The following is a 13,476-nucleotide window of genomic DNA, read 5'->3' on the forward strand; positions in this document are numbered from 1 at the left end:
TTTGGACTCTTTTCATAACATGTTCAGATGTTGCTGTAGTCTTCCTGTACGGCCAAACACTTAGCGACACTTTAGTTTTGTCGTCGTTAACCAACATAACAACAACAACAACACAGGTATATTTTTGCTTAACAGATTTTTCCAAAATACTTACATAAAATGGAATTGGTCCTCCCCACCATCATCACCCAACAAAATATGAAGAGCAATTTTAAAAATAAATATATTTTAATTTAACTGTTTCCCAGTTCACGGCTGCAGGTAGCGTTGTGGAGTGGATGCTGATACTGTACATACATATTTAACAATTCTAACGCGCTCCCTTTCTCATTCTCTCTTTTTCTATAAGCTTGCTTCCCAACCACATGGTTCCAGGTTCGGTCCTACACCATGACACCTTGGACAAGTGTCTTTTACTATAGCCTTGGGCCAACCAAAGCCTTGTGAATAGATTCGATTGACCGAAAAACAACTGGTGTTGTTTTGTTTACGTCCCTGTAACTACGTAGTTCAGCAAAAGAAACCAATTGAATAAGGACCTGACTTTCAAAACAAATATGTACTGGGGTTTATTCATTTGATTAAAAATCTTTCAAAGCACTACTCCAGCATAGCCACAGTCTAATGACTGAAGCAAGTTAAAGATATTATTATTATTATTATTAAGACAGCAAGCTGGCAGAATCATTAGCACACCAGGCAAAATGCTTAGCGCCATTTCATCTGTGTCTATGTTCTGAGTTCAAATTCTGTTGAGGTTAACTTTGCCTTCCATCCTTTTGGGGTTGATAGACTAAAGTACCAGTGAAACACTGGATTCGATGGTCCCCTCTCGCCCAAAATTTCAGGCTTTGTGGCCTTGAGTAGAAAGGATTAATATTATTTAGGCGGTGATCCGGCAGAATCATTCGCATGTTAGACCAAACACTTAGTGCTATTTCTTCTGGTTTTGCATTCTGAGCTCCAATACACCAAGATGAACTTCTGATGAATCAATAAAATAAATACTAATTGAGCACTGGGGTCAATTTAATCAACTGTTCCCCACCTCCAAAATGTCAGACCTTGTGCCTACAGTAGAGAGGAAAAATTATTATTATTATTACTGTTCTGGACTCGGAAAGAGTTAATTCATATCCCTTTTATTTATTGTGTGGGTGTGTAAATGTATGAGTATATATATCACTTTGTATGTGTGTGACTGCATGCGTGTATGCATGAACATGTGTGCATGTGTAAATATATATATATTATACGTTTCAGAGCACATGCGTGAATGTATAAATGCATGTCTGTATATAGTATATATATTTTTTTTTTCAGTTATTCAATATAAATTAAAATAAATTCTTGGCTGAATTTTCTTTTTGCTTTTTTTTTCTTTTATATTTATTTTCTACACATGGCGGTGCCCCAGTATGGCCACAGCTCGTGAGCTGAAACTAGATAAAATAAAATAAATAAATAAACATGAAAGCATATCCCCAAATGGTTAAGATATTATTCTTTTGACCATAAGATTTTGGCTTCAATTCTTAGACTAGATGGTGCATTATGTCCTTGGGCAAGACACTTCATTACACATTGCTCTACATGTATAAAAGACCCCTTTGGTCATGAATGACCATGGAATTGCAGCTAGAATGTTATCCTTCGAGGCACAAGTCTGGGCAAGGTTGTTTATGGAAGACCAGCAGTCGCCCAAGCATACCAGCCGCCACTCTCCATGCCGCCAATGTTATCCAAGGGAAAGGCAAAGGCTGATACAGCTTGGCATCAATGATGTCGCAACTCATTTCTACAGCTGAGTGAACTGGAAAACTGCTGGTCTTCCATAAACAACCTTGCTCAGAGGGGTACTTTTTAGGTGCAGTCCCATGGTCATTCATGACTGAAGGGAGGGTCCTTTAGCTTTTATATATAAAACTAGCAGTATCACCCGGCGTTGCTCGGGTTTGTAAGGGAAATAACTATATAAGCATTTTTAGAGAGTTATAGCAAAAAAATGCATTAAAATGGGGAAAAATGATGGTAAATTTTTTTTTAAATCGTAGACGCGCGCTAATACCCAGAAGGGCTTGATATGAATCACGACTATAAGATACCCGCTTTTGGTTAAACTGCACCGCAAAATGTGGGAGTAGTTAGGAATCTAAATCGTAGGAGACAGACACACAACTTCAGTTTTATATATAAAGATAGTCAGACATTAAATTGAAGAATCACTCAAAGCCTTTCACTGGAATAGTACATTTATTTCGGTTTTACAAGGAAAAGGATGATGGTTACTTTCAAGTGTTGGCTGTGTTGACTGCATAGCAAAAACTTCAAAATAAATGTCAACCATTACCTTGTAAAAATTATACACAGAAAGCAGTCATGGATTGACCTGCAGCCTGCGGGCCACACACAGCTTGCATCACTTTCTGAATGGCACACTTAATAAAAAATTACCTTCACTCACTCAATGATGAGTCATATCTCACAGGCCCACTTCTTGAAAATGGTTGCCCATGCCTGGTAAACACACACACGCACATACATATGTACACACATACATGAGTAGAGGGTGTAACTCCAATCCTAACACACCCTATTAACTACTACTAGCAGCAGCTGTGGCCACAGTCTCCTTGTTGCTCTCCTCTTCAGCAAGAACCTCACCACACTCAAAGCGAACAAAGTCCTGAACCGTTATCGACATATCTGACAAGTATTGTCCGACAGTCTTGCTACTGTCGAGCAGGAACTCCTGGAAGATCAGAACATTCTCTTGGTCCTTGTCTGCGTGTGGTTCATCGCAATCGGGATTTCCGACCTTGGTAGGGTTCATACCGACAATGTGTTGCGCCAAACGCTGCCCTGCTTCTACCACGTTCTGCTCAGGCACTTCATCCGACGTTGGTTTAATTGTAACGATGGCAGCAAATTTACCAACGGCGCAGTCTGTTACTTTAGCTAAACCTGAAACAGAGGAAATAATGGTAAGTAAGCAAAACACATCTGTCTCTCTCTGACGCACACAAATTGCATTGCCAGTCTAGGAATCAAAACCATGATTCTGCGATCGGGAGTGCAACACCGAATTCGCATCATCAGTTTGGAACCCCTATCTTGCTCAGAACATTGACCTCCTGGAATCTGTTCAGAGACGTGCAACCAAACGCATACCCTCCATCAGACACCTACCATATTCTGAGCGCCTTGTTTCCCTGGGCATGGATTCACTGAAGCTCCGGCGTCTGGCGACGGACTTGGTAAACGCCCACAAAGTTGTCAACCGCCTCACCAACAACAACACTGAACACCTTTTTGATCTCCATGTGTCTAACACACGTGGACATGCCTACAAAGTCAGAAAACAGCACAGCTCCCATGACTTTCGGAAACATTTCTTCACACTCAGAGTTGCTGAAGCATGGAATAAACTGCCTGCGTCAGTTGTTGACTGCCACGACACTGCATCCTTTAAGGCCCTCATGCTTTCCGAAATCCGTCGAAACTACACCTGATTATATATACACTTTCGATGAGTTGTAGTGCACCTGAGCACTGTACACAATGTTTATTATTATTATTATTATTATAACCACTAGGCTATGAATCCTCGTTAGTTTGAGATATATATCAAGAAAAAGAAATATGACAGTCACTAGTGGAACACATTTGATCAGAGCTTTGTTGGATCAAGACTGACCTAGGGCTAAAAAAAACAAGTACTGACCTTGTGTTGAGTGTACGTATGACCCTAGCCAGGTGGATGGTGATAATGCTGTCTGGAGGTAAGCTGCTCTTCGGAGAGCCATGTTTTCTCCTATGTTACCAACCTCTTTAGCGACCTTGTCCCCTAAAGAGTTTGATCCATGAACGATTTGGTTCACCTGCTCTTTATTCAGTAACATCTGTAAGAGTGAAGGAAGGGAGGAATAACTGAATGAAAGAATGAGTGAATGAATAATTGAATGAAGGAAAGAATAACTGAATGAGTGAATGAATGAAGGAAGAAATAAATGAATGAATAATTAAATGAACAAATGAGTGAATGAATAATTGAATGAAGGAAAGAAGGAAGGAATAACTGAATGAGTGAAGGAAGGAATAACTGAATGAATGAATAATTAAATGAACAAATGAGTGAATGAATAATTGAATGAAGGAAAGAAGGAAGGAATAACTGAATGAGTGAATGAAGGAAGGAAGGAATAACTGAATGAATGAATAATTAAATGAACAAATGAGTGAATGAATAATTGAATGAAGGAAAGAAGGAAGGAATAACTGAATGAGTGAATGAAGGAAGGAAGGAATAACTGAATGAATGAATAATTAAATGAACAAATGAGTGAATGAATAATTGAATGAAGGAAAGAAGGAAGGAATAACTGAATGAGTGAAGGAAGGAATAACTGAATGAATGAATAATTAAATGAACAAATGAGTGAATGAATAATTGAATGAAGGAAAGAAGGAATGAATGAGTGAATGAAGGAAGGAAGAAATAAATGAATGAATGAATAATTAAATGAACAAAAGAAGGTAGGAATAACTGAATGAGTGAATGAAGGAATAACTGAATGAATGAATAATTAAATGAACAAATGAGTGAATGAATAATTGAATGAAGGAAAGAAGGAAGGAAGGAATAACTGAATGAGTGAATGAAGGAAGGGAGGAATAACTGAATGAATGAATAATTAAATGAACAAATGAGTGAATGAATAATTGAATGAAGGAAAGAAGGAATGAATGAGTGAATGAAGGAAGGAAGGAATAACTGAATGAATGAATAATTAAATGAACAAATGAGTGAATGAATAATCGAATGAAGGAAAGAAGGAAGGAATGAGTGAATGAAGGAAGGAAGAAATAAATGAATGAATGAGTGAATAACAAAATGAAGGAATGAAAGAATGACTTAAATGAGTGAGCGAATGTCTGAATGAATAAACAGATTGATAGATAGAGCAAGCAAGAAAACAAAAATCACAAGAAATTGTTTGAATTGTAATAGAAATTTTGGTCAATTAAAATATTCCCAGGATCACTACTTACTTTATTTTGTGCAGAATTATTGAAATAGTCTTGGCAACATGTTGACAGATTTTTGACAAGTTCTTGGAACTTTTCATTCCGAGCAACAAAATCAGTTTCACAATTCAACTGAAAAAAAAAAAGACATAAATATTACAAAAAAAAAAAAAGAAAAAAAACTGGAGTGGCTGTGTGGTAAGTAGCTTGCTAACCAACCACATGGTTCCGGGTTCAGTCCCACTGCGTGGCATCTTGGGCAAGTGTCTTCTGCTATAGCCTCAGGCCGACCAATGCCTTGTGAGTGGATTTGGTAGACGGAAACTGAAAGAAGCCTGTCGTATATATGTATATATATATATAAGTGTGTGTGTATATGTTTGTGTGTCTGTGTTTGTCCCCCTAGCATTGCTTGACAACCGATGCTGGTGTGTTTACGTCCCCGTCACTTAGCGGTTCGGCAAAAGAGACCGATAGAATAAGTACTGGGCTTGCAAAGAATAAGTCCCGGGGTCGATTTGCTCGACTAAAGGTGGTGCTCCAGCATGGCCACAGTCAAATGACTGAAACAAGTAAAAGAGTAAAAGAGTAATAATGTTGCTTATCATGTAGTCATCGTCCATCAAGTTTTAGCCATCAAAAAACTACAGCAATATGGCATAGCTCATCTATGAAAAACTACAGCAATATGGCATAGCTCATCTATGAAAAACTACAGCAATATGGCATAGCTCATCTATGAAAAACTACAGCAATATGGCATAGCTCATCTATGAAAAACTACAGCAAATGGCATAGCTCATCTATGAAAAAACTACAGCAATATGGCATAGCTCATCTATGAAAAACTACAGCAGTATGGCATAGCTCATCTATGAAAAACTACAGCAATATGGCATAGCTCATCTATGAAAAACTACAGCAATATGGCATAGCTCATCTATGAAAAACTACAGCAAATGGCATAGCTCATCTATGAAAAACTACAGCAATATGGCATAGCTCATCTATGAAAAACTACAGCAATATGGCATAGCTCATCTATGAAAAACTACAGCAATATGGCAAGCTCATCTATGAAAAACTACAGCAATATGGCATAGCTCATCTATGAAAAACTACAGCAATAGGGGCATAGCTCATCTATGAAAAAATACAGCAATATGGCATAGCTCATCTATGAAAAACTACAGCAATATGGCATAGCTCATCTATGAAAAACTACAGCAATATGGCATAGCTCATCTATGAAAAACTACAGCAATATGGCATAGCTCATCTATGAAATACTACAGCAATATGGCATAGCTCATCTATGAAAAACTACAGCAATATGGCATAGCTCATCTATGAAAAACTACAAGCAATATGGCATAGCTCATCTATGAAAAACTACAGCAATATGGCATAGCTCATCTATGAAAAACTACAGCAATATGAATAGCTCATCTATGAAAAAATACAGCAATATGGCATAGCTCATCTATGAAAAAATCAGCAGCAAATGGCATAGCTCATCTATGAAAAACTACAGCAATATGGCATAGCTCATCTATGAAAAACTACAGCAATATGGCATAGCTCATCTATGAAAAAACTACAGCAATATGGCATAGCTCATCTATGAAAAACTACAGCAATATGGCATAGCTCATCTATGAAAAACTACAGCAATATGGCATAGCTCATCTATGAAAAACTACAGCAATATGGCATAGCTCATCTATGAAAAAACTACAGCAATATGGCATAGCTCATCTATGAAAAAACTACAGCAATATGGCATAGCTCATCTATGAAAAACTACAGCAATATGGCATAGCTCATCTATGAAAAACTACAGCAATATGGCATAGCTCATCTATGAAAAACTACAGCAATATGGCATAGCTCATCTATGAAAAACTACAGCAATATGGCATAGCTCATCTATGAAAAACTACAGCAATATGGCATAGCTCATCTATGAAAAATACAGCAATATGGCATAGCTCATCTATGAAAAACTACAGCAATATGGCATAGCTCATCTATGAAAAAATACAGCATATGGCATAGCTCATCTATGAAAAACTACAGCAATATGGCATAGCTCATCTATGAAAAACTACAGCAATATGGCATAGCTCATCTATGAAAAACTACAGCAATATGGCATAGCTCATCTATGAAAAACTACAGCAATATGGCATAGCTCATCTATGAAAAACTACAGCAATATGGCATAGCTCATCTATGAAAAACTACAGCAATATGGCATAGCTCATCTATGAAAAACTACAGCAATATGGCATAGCTCATCTATGAAAAACTACAGCAATATGGCATAGCTCATCTATGAAAAACTACAGCAATATGGCATAGCTCATCTATGAAAAAACTACAGCAATATGGCATAGCTCATCTATGAAAAACTACAGCATATGGCATAGCTCATCTATGAAAAACTACAGCAATATGGCATAGCTCATCTATGAAAAACTACAGCAATATGGCATAGCTCATCTATGAAAAACTACAGCAATATGGCATAGCTCATCTATGAAAAACTACAGCAATATGGCATAGCTCATCTATGAAAAACTATAGCAATAGTCTACTTCATTTTACCCATCCTTAGGGCATTCAGCCGTAGAAACCAAGTCAAAACAGAGCCTGGTGCAGGTCTCCGGCTTACAAGCCCCAGTCAAACCATCTCACTCATGCCTGCATAAAAAATATACACTAAATGATAAAAATCCTGTTATTGTTCTCTATACCACACACTACTTGGGTTTTCATGTACCCCATTTAGTCGGTGAACCCTTGACCCAGTATAAATTTCTATTGCATAATATAGTTTATGTGTAGGCACATGGCCTAGTGGTTAGAGCAGCAGACTCATGGTCGAGGGATCGCAGGTTCGAATCTCAGACCAGGTGATGTGTGTGTTTATGAGCGAAACACCTAAGCTCCATGCGACTCCAGCAGAAGGTAATGGTGAACTTCTGCTGACTCTTTTGCCACAACTTTCTCTCACTCTTTCCTCCTGCATTTTGCAGCTCACCTGCGACGGACCGGCATCCCATCCAGGTGGGGAACTTATACGCCAAGGAAACCAGGAAACCGGCCCTTATGAGCCAGGCATGGCTCAAGAAGGAACAAATAATATAATTTATACAATGCATGCTGCAGCACTGGGATGTTGATTTACTTACTCAAAAACTCCGATACTCCAACAGCCACATTTGACAAACCCCATGCATAGATCAATGTGTTGCAAAATTTTTCAGGATATCCCTTCATTTGCCATTTTCAGATAAGCCAGAAGCAAATCAGCCAAAATAGCTAATCATAAAATCTCAAGAAGAGACTGAGTAGTAAAGCCAGTAGCCACATCAGAATGACAGATGAATGTTACTACTTGTTTAACCCCAGGCAGATTCTCCACCAGCTGGTTTTTCAGTGTAACACTCTACACCCTTAATATACAATACATTGCTAGCATTCTGTAAATGTCTCCCTAGTGCAGCATAGCAAGGGAGCTTCCTAGTTAAAAAATAAAGCAAAACAGTTCACCTCATTATCTTCTGCCTCAAAAACTCTAGCAATGGTTAGTCCACATTTCTCCATAAAGAGCAGGGGCACATTTTCTCAGACATATATATTTCTCCCTGGATGGGATGCCAGACTGTCACAGAATTACTCATTTTTGCAAGTTGAGTGGACGGGAGCAATGAGAAATGAAGTGTTTTGCTCAAGAACATAACACGTCACCCAGTCCAGTAATCAGAACCACAAGCTTACAATCATGAGTCCAACACCCTAACCACTGAGCCATACGCCTCTGCTCTAGTAATAGCTTACTTTATCATCATCATCTTTTAACATCCATCTTCCATGGTGGCATGGGTTGGACTACTCTTCCATCGAAAATTATAACAATAAAGTTTACCTCAGGTCTCGTTCACAAAAAAGTTTAAATAAATTACTTGTAAAAAGTCTAAATGAAATACTTGTAAAACATGAAATGGTACCTCTATCATGGTAGCAGAATTCTCTCGTAGCATCACTGCGACAAGACCCTGAGACATCTGCCGCCCTTGAAGTTTCAAAGCTTTCTGCCAACCTTCCTTCTGAGCTTGTTCTTTCAACCATGCTTCTGCCTGAAGAGAAAAAAAGGCCAATATTATTCCAGTTATCACTACATGGTTTAGTAGTGAACATGAGAAAGTGGGAGAGAGATTCATCTTCAAGAAAAACACTTTATCCCACAATATATAACATCCAAATATAATCTGTAAGCTAGATAAAGGTGACTGAAAACAATACCTCCGCTTTCGCTAAGGTGGAGGCAATAATAATTTATTACAAAAAGCATAAGGCTGGGCATTCAGGGTGAAGGGAAGTCAATTATATCAACTCCAGTACTTGACTGGGTCAGTTAGCAATTTCTTGGAACACAAACTTATACAGAGCTGATATCCATAACTCTAGTTTCGAAAACATATAACACATAATTGGCCAAAGTCATCTCATACGAGATGCTACGCAGTAATAAGAAACGTTGCCAGACACATTGCTTGATATTTCCTGATATTGCGAAGTACATTTTTTAATATTTTTACCCTTTAGTGTTCGCATTATTCTACCAAAATTAATCCTTTTTTATCCACATTGTTTTGAACTAATCATGCATTATCTTGTAGCTATGAGATTTTGATGAGGTAGCTGTTAATTTTTTAAAAGATATTGTAGGGTTGGTTTGAGAGACCAGATCTGGCCAGTTTGAACATAAAACAGGCAGAATACTTTTGGCCGGATATGGCCGGTTTAAATGCTAACGGGTTAACTTGTTTCCCTCCATGCTGGAGCACCTCCTTGAAGGGTCTTTTTAATTAAACAAATCGACTCTGGGACTTATTTCTTTTGTTTAACCTAGTATTTGTTCTCCAACATTTTAATTGTATATCTAGAAATACATTATTCACTGTTATTTTCTTATTCAAACCTTTAATGTTCAGATTCCTCTATCAAATGTGATCTTTATTTACTCACATTGTTTTCAATTAATCATGCATTATCTCATAGCTTTGAGACTTCAATGATGTAATAGGATATTTTGAAACTAACATTCTAGGGTAGGTGTGAGAGACTGGATCCAACCAGTTTGCACATAATACAGGAAGAATATTTTGGACAGATATGGCTGGTTTAAATGTCAAAGAATTAAGGTGGAACTTAGCCCCAAACTCCATGGTTGCAAAGTGAGTTTTTTAACCACCGGACTATCAAACAGATTTAAATGGTAGCTTACCTGCTCAATATCACTTCCAAATTTCTCCAAAGCTTTCTTGCAATTCACAAATGTAAACCCAGTTTTCTTCCGCAGGGCACTAAGAAGCTTCTTATCAACACTTGCTGCCCGCAGGCAAGAAGAATGGAATAACTGGCCTTGGTACAGCAGCTGCATAGCTTTAGCCATTAATGAAGTCCTTGTTGTTATAAGCATTTCCCCTTTAGGTGAGTCAACAAAGTACCTGGCAAGGAAACAAAACTTTACTCCTTCAATATCACAAACAGTGCAGGGATGCGGTGAGAAGTGAATGAGAGAGGACGAGAAAGTAATAACAAGATCTGACCTCTTGACCTCCAATCAAGGCCTATAAAAGGGGTTCCAGTCAGAACATTGGTCTGGAGACACAGTGACCCAGGAAGAGGCCATAGTATATCTAGGGTTATACTATTCAATGTCTATTTCCTTGTTTAAGACGGTGTGATTTGAAGAAAATTTGGCTATCATTTCTAGCAAATCTAGAGACAATATAGAGGCACTCTCAATGGTTCATGTTCAAGGATATTGATGTAAGTGTAGTGAAATCCTTCCCACATGTAAAACTATCTGCAGAGCCCCACTCAAAAACCTCACAGTCCTTTCAATTTTGAGAGAACTCCACCTTCAGATGCCTGAAAGCATTTCTGTTCCACCTTGCCAATTTCCTCTGGGAGATTCTGTCCCTAATCTCTAGATAATTATGACTGATTGATGACAGAAGGTTAACATGACTAAGAACAAAATAAAGACATTAGATAAGATTTTAGAAATTCAGTATTTGTAAGTGAAGGGAAACCAACAAAAATTCCAGTCCTTGTTGTGATGTGATGGCTTGCATGCCTCAATGACTCTGAGAGCTATGTCAGTAGAACACAAGCTCCTGGTAGAGCCTCCCATGGGTCTGCATTGGTTCAACACCCCTACCTTAAAAAAAATAAGAATCATTGGTGACAATTCAAAACCAAAAAGACCTAGGAAGAGGGCCTTCCTTTAGGGAAGGTGTGATGCTAAGAAAGAGCTGCTGAAAAAAAGGATCCAGCTGGGGAGAAGCAGAATAGATGGTCCAAATTTGAGAACACCGGAGAAAAATTGCCGATGGCCTCTGCTTCACAAGTGATGAACAGCTTAAGTAACTGAGTGACAGAATAAGGAAGACTCATAATGAAGTAGTGAGACCTGATATCTGAAAGTTGGTGAAAGGCAGATTTTGATCAGAGTGGACATAAGCTTTTATTATATATTTTAATGGTTTAATCAAGAGGAAGGAGCTGTTCCTATGATTTTGACATGCCTTTTGAGATTGGCAACATTGTTGTGGTTGAGTTCTTGAAGAACTGCACAAAAAACAGTGGGTGATAAGGGACCAGGTTCATGCAAGGTTGGTAACAGACTCAGGTCAGATGTAAAATGCCTCGTTTCAATTCGTAATAAGCCCAAGCCAGATGTAAAAATACAGGCCTATCCTTTAATTTGGAAGTTTCCAAAAAAGATTTCTAATATTGATTCTCTACATTTTGCTGATTAGTTTACAGGCGTAAATTTGCGAATATGAAAATAATACTTGTATATGATGTAATTGATAGTGAATATTTGTAGCACAGTAGGAAAGTTGTGAAAGACAAAAAAAATAAATATTCTATGAGTGTATGTGTGTCAATCTGACAGGAAGAGTCGTGACTGTTGGAGGCGCTCGAGGGTCAGATACTGGTGTTATACCGGCAACTTGAAGAAACCTGAAGATTTCCTAGTGCTGGAAAAAAATAGCAAAAAGAAAGTCGCGTCATTCATGTATTTCTTATTAGGGGTGTTGTTATTGTTATTAAACCCACAGTCGGTCCTTATCCAGCAAGCCCTGGTGGTCAAAGACAGTCCAGCAATGGTCGTTCTGTCGTTTTAGGTTTACCTAGGGCTACATAATACGACGTACTCTTTCCTTTTTTAAGACAGTGAGATGTGATTCGAGGAAGGTTTGGCTGCTAGTTCTACAAAGTCGAGAGACCACATAAAGGCTTCCTAGTTGGTGATGCTGTTATTTAGCACCGGGTCAACCCAGAGAGAAAGGGTCTATGATCGACGTCGTTCCACCCATCACCATCTCGTCCTATTTTCTTTCATGCATAGCATGAATGCATTTTTCTTTAAGACAGTGTGATTAACAAAATTTTAACTGCTATTACAACCAAGTCTAGAGATAATAAGGTGGCACACCTCGCACGTTCGTGCTCAAGGACATTAGCGATGTAAGTATAAAGAACATTGCACGTGTAAATTGATAAAGCAATGAGTATTTTTTTTTTTTTTAGATTGTTCTACAAGAGATAGACGAACAGCGACATCGTGTGACATGTATGACCCCACCCCCGAAATGCAAACCATTCTTCACAAGTTATTTAAATACGTGAAGACAACATTGCCAGAACTAACCTGTTAGATGAAACGACGACGTCCGACGATGATCCGGTGTGGCCCAGTCAGGATATTAAATACAGTTATCTCCCTTAATTTTACACACACACACACACACACTCACTCTCTCTATCTATCTATCTCCTTTTCACTATCTCTCTCTCTCTCTCTCTCTTTCAGTTTCTCTTTCTCTCTTTCTTTCATTCATTATCTTTTTATCTTTTGCTTGCTTCAGTCATTGGACTGCGGCCACGCTGGGATACCGCTTTGAAGGGTTTTAATCGAACGAATCGACTCCAGTTTTATTTTTAAGCCTGCTACTTATTCTATCAGTTTTGTAGGGGTCTTTGTATTTTTTTTTCTGCCAACCACTGACTTACGACGAAGTAAACAAACCAACACCGGTTTTCAAGCGATGAAGGGGCACACACACACACACACACCACATACGCATATTAAATTCAGATATAATCGTAATCTTTACACTCTGAAAGGTATTTGAAGATTTCATTAAAAGTACCCATTCTCCTGAAAGTTTAGAGTAAAGAAAGTTGACGTGTGTAAATTTTCCGAAACTCCCCTTCTCAAAAACGTTTCACCACAGTTTCCGATATAATCAAAATCTACACCATCAGAAGTGTATTTGTAGTAAATTTCATTTAAAAATATGCATTTTTCTAAAAGTTATAATGAAATATTATGGGGTGGGTTACACTTGTGTAGGTATA

At 38.1% G+C, this 13,476-nt stretch overlaps 1 protein-coding gene across 2 annotated transcripts; it reads right to left on the reverse strand.

Moving 5' to 3' along the window:
- Window positions 1–2,234: 2,234 nt before the first annotated feature.
- On the reverse strand, window positions 2,235–12,857 carry LOC115223326 (elongation factor Ts, mitochondrial). Of its 2 annotated transcripts, none has more exons than XM_029793845.2 (6): window positions 12,767–12,857; window positions 10,325–10,547; window positions 9,045–9,173; window positions 5,053–5,160; window positions 3,725–3,902; window positions 2,235–2,964 (listed from the first exon to the last, which is right to left on the reverse strand). In XM_029793845.2, the coding sequence occupies exons 2-6, from the start codon at window positions 10,517–10,519 to the stop codon at window positions 2,597–2,599; spliced, it is 978 nt and encodes a 325-aa protein (XP_029649705.1). In that variant the 5' UTR covers window positions 10,520–10,547; window positions 12,767–12,857; the 3' UTR covers window positions 2,235–2,596. The 2 variants fall into 2 exon arrangements, with proteins under 2 accessions (XP_029649705.1, XP_029649704.1); XM_029793844.2 differs by lacking the exon at window positions 12,767–12,857 and adding an exon at window positions 11,143–11,195.
- Between the last annotated feature and the right edge of the window lie 619 nt (window positions 12,858–13,476).

The sequence above is a fragment of the Octopus sinensis genome, linkage group LG22, assembly GCF_006345805.1.
Source record: "Octopus sinensis linkage group LG22, ASM634580v1, whole genome shotgun sequence".
Lineage (NCBI taxonomy): Eukaryota > Metazoa > Mollusca > Cephalopoda > Octopoda > Octopodidae > Octopus > Octopus sinensis.